Source organism: Stegodyphus dumicola, chromosome X1 (genome assembly GCF_044657685.1).
Source record: "Stegodyphus dumicola isolate Sdum_Otavi_A_Nest chromosome X1, ASM4465768v1".
In the NCBI taxonomy this organism is placed as follows: Eukaryota; Metazoa; Arthropoda; class Arachnida; order Araneae; family Eresidae; genus Stegodyphus; species Stegodyphus dumicola.
In genome coordinates, this window is record NC_140780.1 from 72,696,127 (window position 1) to 72,719,123 (window position 22,997).

Below are 22,997 nucleotides of genomic sequence, written 5' to 3' on the forward strand. Positions count from 1 at the left end.
TTCTACTTTACTTCTAAATGTCAACTGAGGTAATTTTCAGATTTCATAAGAGCTCCGTTATTCCTTCGAATTCAGTCTTTGAAAAACTTTAATTATTTGAAATATCAAATCGTTAGGCTGAAATTAAGTTTCCAAGATTAACTATTAAGTCTTCTCATCAAGCTAGTCATTCAAAATAATAATCGGACATTATATTTTTTTTATTCAAAAATATGGCAAGAAAATAAAGGTACGAAAAATGGGTAAAGGAGAACTGTAATTAAAATGTTACGAAAGTTTTCGTAGAAGTCCTACTTTCTCATAATTTATTTATTTTGGTATGAAACGTGTCAAATGATTGCGTTGCTTTACGTCAATGCTCATTGATACTTCCAAATGCCTAGTGAAAGCTATTTTTAATGTTACACTTTAAATGGAAAACAAAATGGAAAATTTATTTAAACGTAGCAGTTTCAGTAAGCTTCAGTAAAAATTTGGTTATTTTTCATAATAGCATTCATTATTTAATGTCTTATTTGTACAAGTGTATACAAAATAACACTTAGTTTTAATATTGAATGTACTATTTATATGCGTTTGTATGTGTGCATGCGTGAAAACATGCATATTTAAGGAAGATAAAAATAAATAAATAAATTTAGATTTTGTAAATGATTGAAAATAGATACCTATTTCTTCAATAGGCATATTTCAAACAATCATACTCTAATATTCCTTCTTCATTTATATACCATGGATAGAAAGAAAGCAAAAGAAGCAGAAAGAGGCCGAGAATTCTTTGGAACATGACTTTATTATTTTTGTCCTATATTAAATACACAGATTTTGCTTCCGAAGTCCTTTTTGAACACAACACTGAAAATTCCTGAAAGAAGCATCCTCATTTGTTAAATTTTCAAACAGTATTAAGTGTAAATAATATAAGACAGCATAATTTTAATCAAAACTGATAAAAAATAATTTAACTTATAAACAGAAAATACTGATGACGTTTATATTTCAATGAAATACAAATGTTCTATAATTTAACATGAACTTTTATTTTATAATCCTTACGTAATATCATCGAAATATGCAAAGAATCAACATAAAAGTACAAATTCAAGAAGCATCCTGGATTTCAAATTCATTAACTGAATAAATGAATAAATAAATAAATAAATAACAGCAGCATATTGCTAACTTAATAAGATAATTACTTTTTCCTACATGTAAAAAAATGCCTTACTGTCTTAAACAGTAGCAAACAAAATTCGTTGCATATTTGTTTTGATTTCCACTTTCCATTCGTTGCTTCATTTTGTTTCTGTTCCACCATGTAGGAAACCATACCATTAATATAATTTCAGATAGTAACTGTTTATTTGATTTTATGATGAATAATATAGAAATTAATCAAGAGTATCTTTTTCCCCACAAAATTTTACATTTAAATATTTACATACATCTTCAGAGCATTAACATTTAAGATAATCAAACGATTAAGTCACAATATTTTGTTTCCTCAGCTGTTTATTAATGCCTCGTGTAATTTTCGTGTAATTTCGACTCGTGTAATTTTCCTTTGTTAAATTCGCTTCTGGGGGAGGGACAGGTATCAGATTCATTTCTAATGGCCTTATGCAAAATTAGAAAGAACCCATAGAGATGTCAGCTTGCATGCATGTGAAGTGAAAAAGCATGAATTTAAACTTGACTAGTAAATGGAATATGCATAAAGACTCAGTTTTTTTTTAATACACTTTTTGATTATCACTTAAGCCCCGTTGGTCATTCTTACAGCTTTTGTTAGTTTTACGTGGATATGCACATATTTGGTTCCATAGTTATCTTTAAAAGTCTTATTTTAAGTGACTTAATTTATAAAGACAACGTTGAGAAACTAATATAAAATTAAAGTAGCGATTAAATTTTTAAAAACCTGCTTTATTTCCTAAATACTTAAAATATTTTGGATGATATCTTAGCTCTGGGAGTAAACAATGGAATGATTTAAATAATTTTACTGAAATCAATAAACATTGTACTATTACTCTTCAAGCTTCAATTCGAACCTCCAAAAGCGTAAATAAATTTCATGTAAATGTAAGTGGAATTTGACTATTAATGGAAAATTAATTCAGTACAATATTGGTAAATTTCGCAGGCTTGATACAATAAATTCCTAGATGGGGCAATACTTATGCTAAGTTAATAAATGATTGCTATGTTAAAATAGAGAATTTTTAATAATATTAAAGTATGTGACTAAACGTGTAAATATGAAAAAAAGTATAAATTTTTCAAACAGAATTTATTATTGCTTTTTAAATTTGTTTAACTATTCCTTATATTATTTTGTAAATTTAAACTAAATTGAAACATTAAATTACTTTTCTCATTCAGTTACATCAAGTAAATCATACATTTTTCATATTTCTATTCAGAAACTCACATACATAATGAAGCAAAGTTTGAACAGACGTTCCAAGAAGGTAGATGCAGTTTTTAATATACTTCTGGTTTCTATATGATACAAAAAAAAAGTAGTCCTTTATTTTTTAAAGCAAAATCAGATTATTTAAAATGCACTGGGACATTGTTGCAATATAAATATATTTTACAACCACATTTGCCTTAATTTACAGCTTATCTCCTTGCTTCACTATAATTACAGTGCTAATTTAAGGTAACATTCTTTGACAACCTTGATGTGATGGTTTATAGTATTGGAAAGGATACTAAATAATTGTTTAAAGTAGCATTTTACTCGAAGCAAAAGAATATTTAATCAAACTGTGAAATTTGTCATTTTTAGTAACTTATCCATCTCAATCGGTAATTTAATTGAGTATATTAAATGTTAATGAAATTGTTATTCCTTGGAACATAATAGTTTTTTAATAAATACAGCTTTAACACATCCATATGAGTTCTGGTTAACGTCTAGAAGCTCAGTGAATTAAATTTCGTTCTAGAAGCTCTAAATATCCTGTTATCTACCTTGTTGCTGACTTTTCCAGTTGCTGATGCTGACTTCGGATTGCTATCCGGTTTACATGCACCGGAATCGGGACCACTATCTTTGGAGCGTTAGGATTGGTGGTAGTTCTACCAGCAGTAATGCCAGCTTTAACGCGTTTCCACTTGGCTCTTCGGTTCTGAAACCAAATTTTCACTTGAACCTCACTCAATTTGAGAGAATGGGCGATCTGTGAGCGTTCGGTGAGGGATAAGTATTTTTTGGAGTGGAATTCCTTTTCCAATTCCAGTAACTGTTCGCTTGTGAAAGCTGTGCGCTTCCGACGAGTTTTCCCGCTTCCAGCCGCCGATCCGCTCCCGTCTCCGAAAGCGGAGGACGAATCGCAAGGTCGAGCAGAATCATCCAAAGATTTTGCCGGACGCGTTGGCAGTTCTTCCGCATCAGACGACTCGCTGGTTCGGGAGGAATCTGTTCTGACTGGAGAGAGTTGACCTGTGTGGGCGAGATACAATATTTTATTTATTAAATACTAACAAAGGAATAATTGGACGACGTTGATATTCATTTGAATAATCAGTGACAAGAATTAAAATTTCAGAGATAATGTAAGATTACGTCAGAAGTAATGTTATCTGATGAATCTAACTCTCAAATAAAGGGTCACTAATAAAGTGTTCATTGAATTAACACTTTTTACCTTTTTTTAGGGAATAGAAACCAGGTACAAAACATTTCTTAACGCGAACGTTTTATGGATTTAACTGCCCTGGTGCATCTCCTTTAAATTTGATACTTGAGAATAAGAGCTGAGCTGGCGGAAGAAATGAGTAAAAAGAACTTTTAAACTACTGTTTCCTTTCTACGTCATTGATGGTTACAAACTGATCGTGATTGAGAAGTTCTTATATAAAAAGAATTTACTGCCGTCGCGCATGACTGTCAAATATATATACATATATTTTAATATCTCTACTTTTTTAAAAAAATTAGGTGCGTAACTTAGTAAGTTTCTTGTTATCCAAAACAACTTAATCAACTCAGCTGAATATCACTTCTCCTATTTTATTATATATTAAATGAGTTTCTTTCGCATCAAACAGACAGTTTCTTTCAGCTTTAAACATGTATTTAATAAAAATATATTCACGCTGTCTTCCAAGTTTAAACATGAAGTTTAATAAAAATACTTTAATTTATTAATAAGATTTTTTGATTTTTTTTCAGGAAAAGGGTTTCAGGAAAAAGTATTAAACTTTGAAATATCTAGCTATATATTTACTTTGAAATATTTATCTTGTTTTCGTGCTTAAGAATTTGCTCTTCATTTTAAACTGAATGCTTTTGAATTGAATTTGCTATGGAAGTTATAAATGATAAATTAAATAAGAAATCACAGAACATCTATATATCTGCTAAAATTTTTGATTTCAAAGTTTTATGATAACAATGATGAAGAAGCGCATTATCTGTTCATTTCTACTGCAGCTGAAGTCTACTAATCACAATATTTTTAATGAATAAAATTTAATAATCTCTTAATCACAATATTTTAATGAATAAAATTTAATAATCTCTTAATCACAATATTTTTAATGAATAAAATTTAATAATCTCTTAATCATAATATTTTTATGATGCATCCTAGTTCTATAATAAATAATCTTTTAAGTTGTAAAATCTCAGACAAATTAATTTTTATTTCCTTTCAACAAACTTTTTTCCGCTCATCGACTAAGTCGCCTATCAGTGTTGTCAAAGGTCTTCAATCCAGAATTTCGTAACTAGTTTGCTTTATACAATTTTGAAATATGAACGTATTCTTGATCTCTGAAAGGAATATATTAAATTAATTAGATTAAATCTAAAATTTCTATAGCATAAAGAATGGGAAGGATCATATCAATCAAATCTTTACAAATGGATTTAGAACTGATTATATTAATGAGTAAACTTAATCCTTAAAATGAATGTCTCTATAAACGTTTCTTAATTCATCCTATTGATATCAAGTTAAGTATTGTGGCAACCAGCAGCAAATGGAACGAGTATGGATCTTATCAAGTTCACAATGATCTGCTACTCACACAAAAAAAATACAAATTATTGTTTGTTCGTATAAATATAAAATAAAAATGTTAAACTTGAAATTTAAAAAATTAAACTAATAAGCTTATATGGGAATAGAAACTCATACAATAAGTTAACGCAAAAATTCTAACTACAGCAGTTCCGCGAGTTGATGAAATTATATTTTATAAATTACATCCGGCAAGATTTTCCGAGCTATTACATTGGCCATGAAAAGTTTATGGTTTTATAATGGCATTATCATTTATGAAAACGTTTTTGACCGTCCATACGAGCTCATACGAGATTCCATTGTATATTTATAAGAAGGTAAGGATAGGCTTGCCCAATATTAATGAATTATTAGAATGAATCAGCTAATAACTGATTCGTTTCTGCATTCACTTTCTGACATCAATATCTGAGATAAACAATAGAAAAAATTGACCAAGTTATTAAGTATTTTCTTTGCTTTTCTATCAGTTTAACAGAGAGTCTAAAATATCACCAGATGTCCTTATTTCTGTTAGTACTTTAGACGAATCTGCATACAATAAATTCTGAACCATTAAAAACCTAATATTTTTATATCGAACTCTAAGGCTGATTTAAAGATATAATGGCTCTAGTGTAATAATAAATTATCACCTGATATAATAAATGAACCTTCTAATGTACAAGTGTCCAGTATTTTAGCTTCCCAGGGCCACAATGGAAGAAGAAGAGCTATTTTGTGCCTTCGAAATTATTTCTAACACCAGTAGCAGCTCGTGACCTCCAAAATACGTAAATCACACATTTGCGTGCATTTCATTGAAAATTTTCGGTTTTGCTCAGGTTTAACCGCTGAAAGATATTTTTGAATTTCACCTCTACGATAGAAATGCGTGGATTAGACCTCGTTAGTTCAAATTTGCTTAGGGTGTTCTATACATAAGAAAGCACGTATATAGGACAAATTTAAGTGAATCAGTGATTCACTTGCCTCACATGGAGAGCCGCCACTGCCTAAGACTAGCGTTGGCAGATGAGCAAAAAAAGCATAAAAATAATATTATATTTAAGTAATTTAAACGTTATTAATCTATGTTTTCTTAATATAATGATTGCAATATAGAGATGGACAAACATAATCAATATATCATAATGATGATAATTACTTTGCGCATTAAGTCAAGAGAAGATTTGTAACCGCCACTCCCCTCAAAATGCATTTTATTTCTCTCCAGCTTCGAGCGTCAAATAACCCGTCCGTTCACGTTGAAAGCCAGCCTCGTACCCCGATCACAGCAATAAAATGCATGACCGGGGTTTGGGGTATTGTTATTTTTTTCGGCTTCATGCTCACTGATATTTGCTTTCGGCCGCATATGGCTCCAGCTTGGGCACCTTTGTTCTAAACAGTATCTTTGTAACTTTTATTTTTAAGGTTTCTTACAGTTTGAAAAAAAGAGAAGGCTAAACTATTCTCAGTGTAATTTTATATTTGAAAAGTCACTCGTTAAAAACGATGTAAAATTTGTAGAGACATTAGGAATTTTTGGAAGCAGGAGTCATGAAAAATGAGGAAAGCCTTCGCCGGTAATCGAACCACGGATCTCTGGAATACGCGCCAAGCATGCAGACCACTACACCACGAAGGCACGCAAAGAAGGCGGGAGAAATAACTTATATACTCCCCCTTTTTAAAGGACGACTGCGGTTTTTAGGGGACCCACTCGCCAAATCCTGGGTGTGGAGAATCATCATCCACCACTCTTCGGGCGCCACTGATGAGACATTAGGATTTTTTGGAAGCAGGAGTCGAAAAATGAGCAACACTTTCTCCGGGAATCGAACCACGGACCTTTGGAATCTAGCATGCAGACCACTACACCACGAAGGCACGCTAAGAAGGCGGGAGGAATATCTTATAAATTCGATAATCAGTTACATGATCACACAATAAGCAACGTGATATAAAATTAGTTTACCAAAGTAAGTCATGGTTATACTTTGTTGAGTCATGGTTACCTTTGTTGAAGGATTTTCTAAAGCAAACTTACTGATAAAAATTGCTTTGAATTTAAATCAAGCGATGAAAACAACAGTTCAGTATGAAATCAAACCCCCAGTGAAGTCAGCTAGATCAGCTCTTTGCATCCATCTTAAAAAACCAGAAGTTGAATGATTTGGGAAGTTACCAGTTTTCAGACTTATCAATGTATCCACTAAAGAGCAAAAATAGTTTAATATTTAGTAATAATTTCTAATACTGTTCTGAAAATCGTACTGCAATGGGGTGTTTTCAATACAAAGTGACAAATGATAATGAAAATCATGTCATCCCTGATTTATGTTACTTCCTTTAGATGTGAAGATTAGTCGCCTTTATCCTCATAGTAAAAGGAAACAAATAAGAAGATATATACTGACAATCTGCTGCCTAAGATATTCTCCTACCAGAAAGATAACTTATTCTAGTGTAGTCCCGGAAAAGACCTTTTGTAGAAAGAGACAAAACATATAATCCCAATATTTAACAATTGAAGCAAAATGCGTTCATCTCCCCATTTAGAAAAACAGATTCCCCACTTTTAAAATAATTTGCATTTTAAATTCAGATAGCAGCTCTTAAGTTAAATTCTCGCTTCAGCAGGGGTCCTTAAACTTGAAGAAACAAAAAAATACGTTCTTGTCTATTAATGTAAGCTATCACTTACCTTCGCATAGGTCTCCGTATTATGGTCGACAGCAAAACGGAAGCAACCTTCTAACAGCGAAGAGCGAATTCGCCAGTCGTCAACAATCTACTATGATTCAGCGTAAGTTGCAAATAAAGAACAACAGTATTACTTCCGCGTAATTAAGATTTGCGTACACTTCTGGACTAGATGAATTACTGTGAGAGCAGCCACGAAAATATGAACAGAGCAAAAACTTAAAACTTTAATATTTGAGAAAAAACACAGTTGTCATTAAATTTTTTAATGCGACCTCAGTAAAATTTGGAATTAAATATTTAGTGTATAAAGAATTTTATCTAAAACACCTCTTAAAGACGGGATAAATTCACGTGGATAAAAATAAGATACACGAGAAAAGCATGACTAAACATTTTCGGACTGACTACCAGCTGCACGAAATTTTTTAAAGGGGTGTCTTATCAATGTAAAAACAGAATGAGGAAAACAAGGAGCAGTAGCTAACATTTCCATCTCCCTCCTGTCTCATTAAATAAAGGGAAACTCAACAAAGAAAGTGCCAAAAAAATCTAAGAATTGCGCCACTTTGCTTTTGCTTTCTCCTCTTATCTAAGAACTTGCATTTCGGAGAACATAATTGCTACAAAAAGTCAGTTATCCTTATAAATGGGATATTTGGTTCAGGTTACAAATAGTTATTTTCGTCTTCCAAGTATTGTGAAAATTGAACATACAAAAATAAATGTTAAATAAAACTTAATAGGAGATAAAATAAAAATGATTTATCGCTCATATTGTACTTTACAGTGTTCATAAATCCAAACCGGTTAATGTTATCCAGGTATTCAAAATCTCCCCCCCAAAAAAAAAACCCTTTAAGCAGTAGTTCTTAGCTGCTGATGTTTTGTATGCTTATAAAAAACGTTACGTTTCACAAAATGCAAACTTGTATACATCATTTTAAAGAGAATTCATTACTGAATTCAATACAAAACACAAATTTCAATTATTTGCAATACAAAAAAGTTAAACGATAATAGTTATTGATATACATTAGATTGCAGTGAGTTATCAGATGATTGCAGTGAATTATCAGTACTTAGTAGGGTATCCTTTATTTTTGATTACACCTTCACATCGACGTTTCATTGAGCTGACAAGAGTTTTAAGCTCTTCTTTCGTTATTACATGATGCCTGGAATCAATTATAGCCTCAATTAGTTCCCTGTATATATGAAATTTATTTACTAAAGAAATATTGATTATATTATCTCCTAATATAAATTTAATATATACATAACCTCTACATCGTCTTCTACTTATTCAATAAAATTATTAATAAATTCATTCGCAATAACTTAGTTAGTTCATGTTAATGAAATTAAAAGAATTAACTTCTCATTAAAAAACGAAGAACTGCTTGACAGTTTTTTGTTATTTAGCAACTCCTCTGACTATAACATTTGCCCTGACTTGGCTAAACACAGAATCCTTAAAAACATAAAATAATATTTATTACTGTAAAATCGATTTTTAACTTTGAATTTATTAAATTTTACGGATCACTCGAAAAGTATTAATAATTTTTCCCATTTAATAACCTTAACATCAAAATCTGTTTCAAATACAACAAAAATGAATGAAATCAGACTTGAAATACGTTGAAATACGTTGACCAGCGTCACAAAAACGCTGTTACGGGTATCTTAATTTTATTAAAAACCAACAATTTAAGGAATTCATTAAATAAGGCACCAATTCAGAATTAACTACAATCCTAGTAAGAATGTTTGCCTTAAAAAGATTAAACACAATATTGATCAGTTTATAATTATTATTAACTACAAAAAAAGTTATCCACTCAACTTCTTTGAAGAATGGAACATTATGTTTATAATGGCATTGAAAATAATATTAATAAACTTCAATTCAATAATATAAATAGTATCAATTTTAACTACAAAGAACTTAAGCAAAGCTTAATTTATTATTACCACTATTGACAAAGCTAACTACAATTTTTGTGTTATTTGTAAAAAGTCCAATCAAAATATTATCAGCAATGAACTTAATAATAAGATTACTTACCAAATCTCTAAAAGTCAAGAAAACTCACTTATTAATAGATCTAAAGCATTTCACAAAAAACTTAAAGTTACCAGTAAACTATACTGTAATAAATTCTCCAGTTTGTTTGTGCTTCCAAAATATCATAAAAAAAAACAATTAAATTCAGATTTATTGCTGATTACCAAAAGGTATAGCTATTAATTTCAAAAAATTATCAAAAAAGTAGGTATTGGCAGATGCAGAAGCAAATTAATATTGAAATAAGTAAAAACTGGATTATGAAAAATCATCGGAAAGTCATTAAAACAAATTTTCAATATTAACTGCTACGATTTTGGATAACTTATACATCCCCTTGCCACTTATTGAAATCTACAATAGTTTAACTGCTCTGTTATCTATCTCTCAGCATTAAAAACTTGATTAATTTTGATAAATGGAATTTTATATTAATTATACAGCTTTTCACAATTTTATTAGGAACCAAAATAAACGTTTGGGGGAAATCATATGGGAATAAACTATTCTGTTACCCTCTGTATTCTGTTTCTCTTCGTTAAAGAATATAACTTTATTAACAATTACAAAGTCCAACACTTTGTTTGAGGGCTTTGTTTTTGAATCTTAACAGTATTACTCTATTTGATAAAAGAAGATTTCTCAATTCCAAAACAATTAAATTAATTAATTGGAAATCTAATATCTCCAGAAAAATTATTGCTAACTCTATTATTCATTAAACAAAAAGAATAAAAAATATTTTAATAAGTTTATTAATTAAAATATAGAAACGTAACAAACTTCTATATAATATCATAAAAAAGCTAGCTAAATCACGGCTTTCAATCTAAAAATTATTTTCAGCACCAAACTTCTGTTTTTAATGATAGGCTACACCTAAACCATTATGGCTGTATAGTTTGGTATATATATATATATATATATATATATATATATAAGTTGAGTTTAATAGGAATAGACATCTTGGTTATCCTATCTGAGGAAACAGGCGTTGAGTAAAGATTAAAGGTGCAAAATTTTAAAGTAGTCAAAAATAGCAAGTTAAGTTTTTTGTGAGGGAAGCTGGAGCTATTATAACCGTTACGTAATCGTTAAAATTAAACCATACTAGCAGCAATGTAAAAATTAAAATAAGAATCAACAGAAAATGAAAAAATTATAAAAATACATTCATCACCCCTACTTAATGTTTCGAACATATTTTTTATATGATTTTATGTTAGGAGATGCTTTATTATTAAGCTGTTATTTACCTTTCCATTTGATTTATGTTTAGGATTATTTTTAATTTACTTAAGCTTTTTTGCAGACTCCATATTTAGATATTTGAAACATTTACATATTTAATTAATTTTCAGTTATTTCTCTAATTTATATAACTTGAAATATATTTAATTAATGCATCCACAGGATATTAATGAATATTTTAAGAATTTCTTAGAAGTGATAAAATTATTTCTAACTCCACATTTTAAATTTTCTGTTCATCTATTTCTTCTTAAACTCACTTCCTATGTTTTATAATTTGCATATATTGCTATACATTAGAATTCGCATATTGTTATATTCGTGCGATTTATTTTTTAATGATGTAATCTTTCACAAACATTTGCATCACAGCTCTAGTTAACAAATGATGTTTCTATCGTCTTGTAATATGTATCTTTGTGTAGAATAATTTTTTGTTTGTAGCTTAAAAACGTCAATTTTCCAATTCATTTCTAGACTTCAGTGAAATTATTTACAAAGACAGAGAGTCATTAATACATGGTTGTTGTTATCTCTAACTGATATAATTTATAATACAATGAGTTCGTGTGATCTATAACTTTTATAAAAAGATTCAGGAATACTGTAATTAGTAATGTATACTTATACGTATTTATATTACAATTATTTCATTTTTTTCTTCCCTTATGCTTTTTTTATTATGTAGCCATAATATTTCACATTGGCAGAGTGATAAATTTAACGCATTTATCAAACATGTAAATCTATACTTGAGTACAATTTTGTGTTTTGTGTCTATTAGTACTATACCTTCTTTTTTTTTAATACATTATTTAACACGTGGCATAACATTCGCGAATAGACTGACGTTCACAACACATAGAATAACTCTAATTAGACTAATATCAAGAGCTTTCCTTTTACTGCACATACTTAATATACAAATAATTATTATTTTATTACATCTAATAAAAGCTTCACTGTATGTAGCAATACATATTTTTTAAAAATTTATCATTAAGAAACCGTAATTTTTTATTCATTGGTAATCTTCATTTCGCGATCTTACCTTCGCATAGATTTTTATGTATCCTTTTATTATGAAATAATAAGCATGGAAATTAACTCAGTTTGTATGATTGATACCTTTTCACAATCTGTCTGCAAGTTCTTCCAAAGACTTTATAACGGCATCGTCAAAATATGAATAATTATCACCTCATTTGCTTAACGTGCTAATTCAGGAATTTTCATTCTATACTGCAAGCATTTGATTCTGGAACTCATGCATTGCATGGTTTGAAACTCAGATTTACCTTTGACTGACAGTTGATATAAACTTGAGAAAAATCAATTTTTGAAAAACAGAGACTTTCTTTTTTATTAGGTAATAAACGATTTACACCAAAGCAGGGTATAGATTATCTTTCGTTGAATATATAAGTGATATTAGGATATTAAGATTAATAAGCCATTTATAACAATGAAAGGGTAACAAAGAGTAAAAAGCTGGAAAAGCAAAAGAAAAGCATCCATTAAGTAGGTGCTAAGATGAAACAGGGTAAAAGCTTAATTCTTATGAAGAAAGTAATCGGAAATCATTCTCATTCTAATTGTGTTGAAAATAGAACTGAAGAATTGTATAATAACATATATAAAATTAAAACTTAATAATTATTATAAAAGTAATAATTAGAATTTCAGGGCATTTATTATGATTTAATGATAAAGTTTGGAAGAGCAAAAGAGACTTTACTTTCTATAACAATTTAATTTCTCGAACTGTGCGAGTTATGCATGCATTTTTTACCAATAATCAGGTTTTAGAACACTATAATAATTCCTGTTAACTATTACATCAGTATATTCTTGTTTGACAAGTATGTTTCTTTATATTATATGTAGAATAAAATAACAGTAGAGCTGCAGGTCTATTGCAGATATCTAAATCTCCAGTCAGCTTCCTGATGCTTATTCTTTCGAGACAAATAAAATTAAGAAATTAAGCTTGTTGTTAGTTTATTCATAAGTTTCTAATTTCCATATTTATTTTAACTGAAATATAATTAGCCTGTGCGTTTAGTTATATAAAATAAAATTTCATTGACCAGTTTTACATAAAACAGGGCGTTTTGTACTTTTTTATTTACTATTTATTATACGAGTATTTTTACGGAAATAAGAATGATTTTTAAACTGTATAATCTTTGCTGAAAGATATGGTAAACGAAAAAACTGGATTCTGTCAACTGCTTTCAGTAGACCTCGCTCATTTTTATATCGCTACTTACTACTAATATTATTTCTATTAACTTACTTACTACTCATTTGATACTTTTTGTCCTATTAAAATCTTTTAGAAACATTTTATATAGCATTTAGACTAACTAAACAGTACCTATTTCTTGAACTGAGCCAAAGACATACTAAGTGGAATTAGAACTTCGTAAATATAATGTAAACATATGAATCAGAAAGAGTTAATAATAAATTGAAATTTAAGGAAAGAGAGAAAAGTTTCATCCAAATAAAATTTTTAAAAAATTAAGAAATAAATTAATCACAAAATCAAGTAACAGCTACCTGTACAAAACAGCTGCCATCAACATACTGAAATGCAAACTATTCAAATATTTACTTCAGGTGGAAATTTTTTTTAGTTACTCTCTCGATTGGTATAAATGTTATTTAAATGCCGAAAAATAGCAGATAAGTTATTCAAATTCCTTAAAAACTAATATTAATGTTAATTAAATGTAGCAGCAGTAAACATGAAAGCAGTCCCCGAAGCAGTAAACGTGGAAAATGCGCAATGCCCTCTTTGGGACTGGAACTCCCGACCTTCCAAATGCTAGCCGGACGTACTTTCCAGTTACACCGCAAAGGCTCGCAGTAAGGAGGGAGAAAATACCTTACATTCTCTCCCACTTAAAGGACTACTGGAGATGAAAGAACCAAGTCGCCGGTGACAAGTTTTCGTCTACCGACCAGTCATCGTCTACAATCGCTCAAGCGCCAAGCGCCACTGTAGAGAAAATTAGGAATTTTTCTGGGGGGGGGGCAGGAAATGTGAAAAATTAGTAGGATCCTGTACTCGAACACTGGATCTTCGAACACTAGCGGGACGGGCTTTTCAATTGCATCACAAAGGCACTTAGTAAAGAGGAAGAAAAACCGTACTACTTCTTGGAAAGAAGCCCCACAAAACTCGGAAGTAATAAACTGTATATACTGAGTCTAAAAAGTCATTTCATTAAAAATCTGCAACAAAATGCAGTAGCAGTATGACAGCAGAAGTGGGAAGTTATGAAAGAAGGCAGACAAACTTTTAATATATTACCAAACTGTGATACTAGTAGATTAATAGATACAGGAAAAAATAAACTATTTTTTCAAACCATGGCCATTTTCTGCCTACTTTTATCCAAAGGCGTTTCATCGGCAGATACCTGCCTGCATCCGCAGTGAATCAGATGATCCTCATTATCTGTTCAAATAGTCAGTAACAAAAGATCCACAACTCGTGATCTATTGCAAATAACTCCAAAATCAAGCATAAAAATTAAACTCCTTCTTCACGAAAAGGAAACTACACTGAAGAAGCCTCGTTAAAATAATGAATATGGGAGCAAACATAGGCACAGACTTATATTAATTTCTAGTGAAGAATGCTCCATCAATATTAATCCAATAATAAATTTCATTATATTTAAAATTCCCTCCTCTGTCTTCTTTCCAGTATTCTATAAACATAAAATATATCGAGCTATTAGATTCAATATCAAAGATTATTCGTATAGCTTATATTTCAGACAAGTAATCATCAGAGCAGCTTATCACCAGCATTGTATTGTCAAAAGTGCAAATACTGCGTATATACAGTTTATTCGTTTATGCATTGATGCTGTAGGAATATTGCACCCTGAAAAAACTCTATACTCGAGGAAAATTTCAATCCTAGGGCAACATCTGTTGGCGCCGCCAATAAAGCATTGGTGCCTTTGTCTGCTTTCAACTATCACAACGTATTCTAATACATTTTTTTAAAAAAATCTCCATTACTTCCTCCACCCCCCTTCATTTTTAATTATTTTAATGCATTATCAAAGATTTTTAACTGCAGGAATTCATCACTGTTTCACTTTTGCCTCTTTTCCATACATTAAAAACGAAATAAGTGAAGTATAACATTGTTTTATAAATGTGTTTATTTGCAAGTTTCGGCTAACATCCACGTTAACAGGCGAGAAAGATTCCGAAGCACTAATTTCGAAAGTGCTCATCATTGCCCCCCTTTATATTTACTTAAATATCATGAAAAGAAAACTAGTCATGCAGCTATAAGCAATCTAGTCATGCAGCTATAAGCAAGTTAAGAAAATATTCCATCTTGCGGAGATTTATCAAAGGTACACTTAAAAAAAGATTCAACTCAGAACTACGAAATATATGGCGCTGAAACATCTTTTATTACTTACAACAAAGCAGTAAAGGTTCATAAAATTAGTTGTTGAATGTAATGTAAATTATATCAAATAGCTATATTATTAAAGTAGTAGTCAGCGCTCGTATAACAACTTCTCATTATAATGAGCTGTTCCATTACAACGATCGGTGTGAAAAGTTCTAAGCGACGAGAGGATATTAAATCCACTTTCGTTATAGCGATCATTCGTTATAATCTTCTTGTTCTTTAGGATGCGAGGGTTCATCACAAGTATCGTCAACTTCATAAATTATTAAGTACTTTTACTGCTTTTAAAACTTTCAGTTTATTAAAAAAATCAGTTTATGAGAGATGGAATTTCAGATAGCAGTATTCTGGGAACTGCAATTTATCAGGCGGCGTAAAAGATGAATTAAGGATTTTAAGTCATTTGTACTAAGAGGCGAAGATGATAAATGCCTAATAGCTTACTGTTAATATCTTACATTTGTGAAGATTCTGTTATAGCCGTTTCTCCCGTCAACAAATAGTATGAGCTTAACGCCTTGATACGTGAAGTAATGCACGAGACAAAACAGTTTTCGAATGCTCACAGATGAATTCAAGTAGAGTAACAGAGCGAATTTCAAAGCAGTCCCTTGCTTTTGCTTTAGCCCTTCAAATGTTAGCACAGTATTATTACAGCTAGCCTTGCATAAAATAACAATGATGCGTATTATTTATCGTCTCCACATCATTATCACCATTCTGTCAGTGATGAATTAAATCAGATAAAAAGTTGAAACTTTCTATAATCATTAATACCTTGTCTTTTCTAAATGTATGTCTCAAAATGCATTCAGTTTTTCTTCTAGAACAGAAGGCACCTATTGTCATGTGTTAGCAACATAAACAAGTAATTACCAGAACCGTAATTACCGTACCAGTTAGTAAAAGATCGTTTTTCAGCAACTGTCAGGCTATCATCGAATCGGCAAACCCATTTAAAGCGATCCTTCTGCTGTCCTTTCCGAATTGCTACGCGAAGTCAAACGCAGGCACATGTGGTGCAGATTGAAAGAAGAAAGGGAAGACTTAATTAGGCAAATCTTTGTGAGAGGGGACATTTTATCCCGTTTCTCACAAGTAACTCTTTGCGCTTTAATTTCGGTTGTAGATAATTAAAATGTTTAAAATTATTAAACACTTTTTTTCATTTAAAAAAAATGTCTTTTCCTAGAATTTATCCTAAACAAAAAAATTGAATGTTTTTATTTATTTGTTTATTTAGCTATTTATTTATTTTGTGTGTGTGTAGGATCAGCTAAAATTATTACTGTTATTTTTTAAACATCTTCCAAAGCAAAGCTATAATTAACATTTAACAAATTACAATAAATATATTCTACTATCGTAAGTATTGCTTAATAAAAAAAAAATATTTTAAATAAAGTTAACATAATCGTGTCATGTTATTTCATATAACACTCTTATAATCAATAACATAATTTAATATTTTACCAATAACACAAAACAGATGCAATTAAAAATATAACTATGTTCTAGACTCAGATTAAAAATACATATATATATATATAAATTATAGAGCGTATACCCGCTTTCATTACAGCCTTCAAATACTGTGACAAATGTTGGTGCAAACTTTGAATGCAGTTAAAGTGCTTTAAATAATGCGGGATCACAAAGTAATGTTTGGTAAAAGATACTGAAATACTGAAGTATTCAAATAATGCAGTTTTTTGGCACTGAAAAAAATGTAATTTCCCTTTCACGAAAAATAAACTGATTATTGCAAGAAGTCTTCGTTATTTAGTTCAGTTTTATGAATTACAGAGCAAAGTGTGCCAAATATATAAAAATTATAAAAAATCAATATTTGTATTCTTATGTGTTATGAATATATTATATGCATACATAGGTGTCTAAAACAATATTTATCAATTAGTTTTGGCGAGCGCTTTTTATATCAACTATTCATCTATAATGCTTCGTCTCTTCTGTGTATGTTATATTTGTGTATGTTATATGCACACTCATAATTAAATTACTAATATAAATGTATATTTAATTACTGTATAATTGAATTAATTTATTAAAAAAGTAAAATAGTATAACATTTATTTCTTCTTTGAAAAAGTTATCAATAAGAATCATAGAAACATTATTCTGATTTATTTATCATAATTTCATATACAATAATAATAATGACAAAGCAATTTATTACAGTCTTGTTAATATTAAAGCAGTAAAAGGTATATTTTAACGTTTAATCAGTGTAATAGCTGAAGATGATGGAAAGTTAATATCTTGTGATATCAGAATTACCATAACTGTACCACATTTAATACATACTAATACGTTTTGAATGATATTTATTCCATTTAGCGACAAAGGTGCAAATCATGGTATGTATGCGATTCTGTGCGTAATTTGTCGAAGATTAAGTTATTAAAGTCATAAAATTATTGCTAGTACTGCTGCCAGTTTGAGATCTAAATGCCTTTGCCGGGCCCTAGTACCTTAGTACTGACCCTTCCCTGGATTATTGAAATGTCCTTAAATTGCCTAGAAGGCATGCATATTTAATTTCATCTGATACGTAAAAAATAGTAAAACATAAAATATGAATTAAATACATATTAAATTTGCTTTAATCATTAAAATAATTCAAAATCATTTTCCCTTAGTCCACTTTATATGCTTTTTATTAAAGTTAATCAGAACTCATGGAAGATTCATATTTTCTTCAAGTTTGTATGATCAGAATATATGCAGTTGAGTTATCTACATGAGGTATCTGTTATCAGAATTTTTATCTGAATCAGATTATGAGCTTATTATTCGGGTCATGCACTATTCAGATTACATTATTATTATTATTTCACTGCAATTATATTTATCCTACAGAGATATAAAATTATTAATACTTTCGAGCCTTATGTAAAATTAAATTTTTAATGCACATTTTAATCATATTGTACGCTGTAAAATTATGTTTATAAAGTTTATCTTCTAATCTGTCAACAAGAAACTTTTAATTTACGGCCTTGTCTTCTAGAGAAAGCGATTACATTTGATGTTAAAAAATACAGTTGTGTGCTAATAAACTTAATGCATTGAAACATAAAAACTATTCATGTAAAATAATAATATAAAGTGCGACATAGAAGAGGCTTCTGAAAAATTGCGAAAAGGCATATGTTTTGCGTTAGTGTAATATATGCCAATATTTTATAGAGTCTTAAATTACTAAGTTTCGCTTTTGGTTTTCATTTCTAAGATACTAGTGAAAAATGATAACAAAAGGAAAATAAATTAAGCAAAAACAATTTTCCTCGGCTTAGAAAAGAGTTAAAATTGTCAAGCCTTAGTAAACAAATAAAAGAAACAAGTATCTTCTAGAGCATAATAAAAAATTATTTATTATTTGCTAATTTAACGTCTGTTCGTTTTGACATAAAATATATATTTTATGTTCAAGCAAGTTATAAATTGCTTGTATAACATCGTATCAGACATAAGTTTTTGGCTTATTTCTATAATAGTGGAACAATTCACTTTTAACGTAGGAGGCTCCGATAAATTAAGGATCTTTTTTTTAAATTTTCATTATAGCAAAGCACACGAGGCTATCTGCCTAAGGGAAGGGATATCTACTTCGATGACTTTTTAAGAGAAACTGGTTCGTATCTACACTAAACACGACGTAAATTACGAAAACGCCAATGCAGCCAGCCCATTCACCTGAAATCGAACTACCAGTGTTCAGTGACTTTATCGTTCGACCGCTGATCGGTCAATAAATTAAGGAAACGACAATATGCAGAAAGTCCCTATCTAGTTAGTTTCAGAAAGTAACTGCAATACAATTCTAGAATTATTTGAATTAAAACCAGTATCATCGATATCGTTCTGAATTTTCAACATATTTATATGTAAGTTTTAATAAGTTGTCCCATACACTTGGCTGTCAAATTATGCAAGAAAAAAATTTGATAGATTCTGTGCATGTGCAGCTAAAAATTATTTTCTTTAATTGCTCATATCTCATTGAATATTTACTATTTTCAATTCAAATTTCAGTTCGATATTGCTCTTAAGCATAGTCACAATTTATACAAGTTCCGTTAAATTTAGTTGTAGGACGCTGTCAAAGTTATAAGCAAAACCCATCCGAAAAAATAGAACTTTACAAGAAAACTCTATCTTTGTCAATACGCCCAAAATTGTTACCAAAATTCATAATAAATACTGCAAACAGTAAGTAAGATATTTTATTAAAGCTGCAGATCATTTCCTGGTTTTTATAATAGAGGGTTATAAAAAGTATTTTTGTTTTAATTATTTTGTTTTTGGTTCTCTAAATGCACTCATTACTGAATTTTCACTAAAAAGTATGAGTTCAAACGTGTTACTTACATAGCCGCAAATTACAGAGCAATTTGTCAAGCATTCCTCTAGAGATTCAAAAAAATGTGTAAATCAAAAATATGCTGTGACTTTGGGCTACAGATTGTAGGTCACAGTGTTGATTGACGCTAGCACTAAAATGACACGATTTGTTTCAATCGGATTTTCCAACGAATTTTGCAGTCGTCCCAGCGTCTGCAAGTGATTAACCAGAGCGCAATTAACTAGTGTATATCAGGATTTGGATTCTAATCTTTCAATTCCTGATACTAAAGAATATCAGAGATTTGTGTTTAATTATTAGCCTAGAGTTTCAGTGAAAATTAAAAGTTAGTTTCGTAGAAATCATACAAATTTTTAGGTTTTTTGGGTAAAGAATATCTTAAAGTATCTGAAATTAAAATAAAAAGAAAGAAAATTTTCTTGTCTTCATTTTATCGGTTTTTCGAGAAAATTTTTGTTTGGAAGTAATGATAGTAAGGGATAGAATACACTGGTGATTTTAGAGTAAGTAAAAGAATTATACATGCATATCTGTCTTTTCTAAGAAAAACTGTGTCTTAAATACAGGAGTTTAAAGATATGAAACATTATGCTTTTACTCTAACTAATGGGAATGAAGAATGTTACTTCATCCGGAAAATGTAGTGAATGAAAACTGTGATAACACATAAATATTACAAATTTATTATATTATGTTTTCTTTCAAAAATGCCCCTTTATTTCTTTCATTACAATAGTAGTCCAATTTATTTTTGGATTGGATGAGACTGTTTGTAATACGAGAATTATTTGCATAATGCGATTATTTTTCACAGCAATTTATCGTCTGACTGCAATAAGTGAAATCTATGTGATAGCAGGATGATATTGTTTTAAACTGCTTTTCTGGTGTTTAGATCTACTGAAGTGATTTATATTAGTTTCAGGTTACTTTTGTATTTCAGTAACGAGATTTAAGCTACTATGTTACATTCGGAGTAATGCTCATAAACGGAGCAATGTTCGGAGAAAATTTCCCACCGGTAAAAATGTATATCAAGGAAAAAATGGCAATACACCAAGAGCGGAATGATGCAATTTACTGCCATTTAGAGGCGCAAGAGCGGTCTCGAGCTAGACCGAGAAGAATGGTATAGGAGAATTATATGCCAAGGCAAGGAGAGGAATTCCACTATGAGGAACATGTAAAAGCAGAGAAGCTTACATGGTGAAGAGACAGCTCTGGAAACTGAAACACAAAGAGAAAACACACAAAAGAATACATCTTCATCTAGCGTAAACAATATTTTATTAAAATTTTCCAGGATGGATGATTGCCTCCATTCATTAGCGGTCTTTCCTCTCACCATCTCTCTTCGCTTCCCTTCACTTCCCCGTAGGCTTCCTTCTTTTTATTTTTGTAATTGCGATCTAGACTCTACAGTGGTTAGGAGAGCCTACTGCGGTACCGAAGGCTGCGGGTTCGAATCCTTGTGAAGGCATGGTTGTAACTGCCCGTCCTTTTATAGGAGGCAACAGTGGTCGCCTATTAGGTGTCTCCACAATAAAATGGACACCACTTCTGGCCTAGGACTGGCTAATGTTGAATAGGCAAGTGACCGCCATTGGATTTAAAAGAAAAATTCGTTATCATTTTTATATTGGCCTTAATAATTACTGATCAGATACAAGTAATTATGCTGTAAAATGTCATTACACACAGTAAGAAACTATTAGGTTTTTACTGTTATCAGTAATATATAAAAACTTCATGACGATTTTTCGTGTTCATCAGCTAATGAAAAATTGAACCAATTGATAAAATTATTGCCTCATGTATAATTCTACAATTATTAATATTTCCGTAGGAAATGATTTTAGCATGTTAATTAGTTAACATTATACTAGACTGTCATTTTTTAATATACAATCTTATAAAACTTTAGAGTAAATACAGTATAAATATTACAGTAACAATTTTGACAAATCAGCAAGAAATGTAACTAGATATATACACGCTAGTATATAATTTAAAATTAGACAAAAATTGGACCTGAGATAACAAATAGAAATTGGACATTAACATTTAAATTACACTTGCATAGATTTTGAATAAAACTCTCAATTTCCAGTCTGATTAGCCGCAAGTCTTTCTTCTTTAGACGCAAAAATGAAGAAGAGGTATCTAAGAAGCATATTCCGTGCATCTAAATGAATGGAATATTGCAGTTAACTATAGGTAGCTAATCGCCAGAGAAGAAAAACGAAACTAAGGTAGATTGCTTGCGTTTTAAATAGCTTCCATGCTTTAAATATTTAAAAATAGGAGAACCATCGTTGAAAAGATGGGACGGGTATCCACTAAATGCACGACCTTTTATTAAGAGGTCTTTATCAGTGCACCGACTGCACGAAACTAAGGATAAGTATTCAGCTTTTGCACCATTCTTAACATGCGAACAAGGATCACACTGAAGTAAAATGCTTAAAAGCTACTAAATACACTACTTTGCTTTCCCTTTCTTTCTAAGAGCTTGAGTTACCAACATGAATATGGTTGTCACAAAAAAATCTTTTATCCTCATAAATCGAACAAGACTACAGATTCCTCTTTTCGACTCTTAAACATTGTGAAAATTTTGAAAAAAAAAATTATTAAATAATTATTAAATAATATTTACTAAATAAAAACTTAGTATGCTCTAAAGTAAAAATTAACTAGCACTAACTTTTAAATTACACTTTTATAATGCTTATAGTAATTCAAAGCATTTAATGATTTCCAGATTCAAAACCTTCGCACAAGAACTTTCAATTCGTAGTTTTTAGCTTCCGATGTGTTTATACTAAATATATATACATATGTATAGTACAGTTCATACATTCAAATAGATCGTTTAGTTTTATACATTTATGCATAAAATTAATCTGTCAGTTGTTGGATTTGCCAGGAGATACTGAATTTAATTTGTAACTTAATTTACATTGCATTTCTTTGTAAGATTAATATTTGAAAAACTTTGAAGTTAGTATAAATGTTTCCACTTATTTCAGATTTACGATTTTATATAATACTTCTCATTTAATTTTAAAAATTCAGTTTATTAAATCTAAAAATTCAATT

The 22,997-nt window shown here is 30.0% G+C and overlaps 1 protein-coding gene across 1 annotated transcript in view; it reads right to left on the bottom strand.

Moving 5' to 3' along the window:
- Positions 1-780: 780 nt before the first annotated feature.
- Positions 781-22,997, bottom strand: part of LOC118196553 (uncharacterized) — a 34,620-nt gene continuing 12,403 nt past the window's right edge. The window contains exon 2 of the mRNA XM_035368049.2: positions 781-3,454. Within this exon, the coding sequence (XP_035223940.1) occupies positions 2,979-3,454 (476 nt within the window). The 3' untranslated portion in view covers positions 781-2,978. The remainder of the gene's footprint in view (positions 3,455-22,997) is intronic.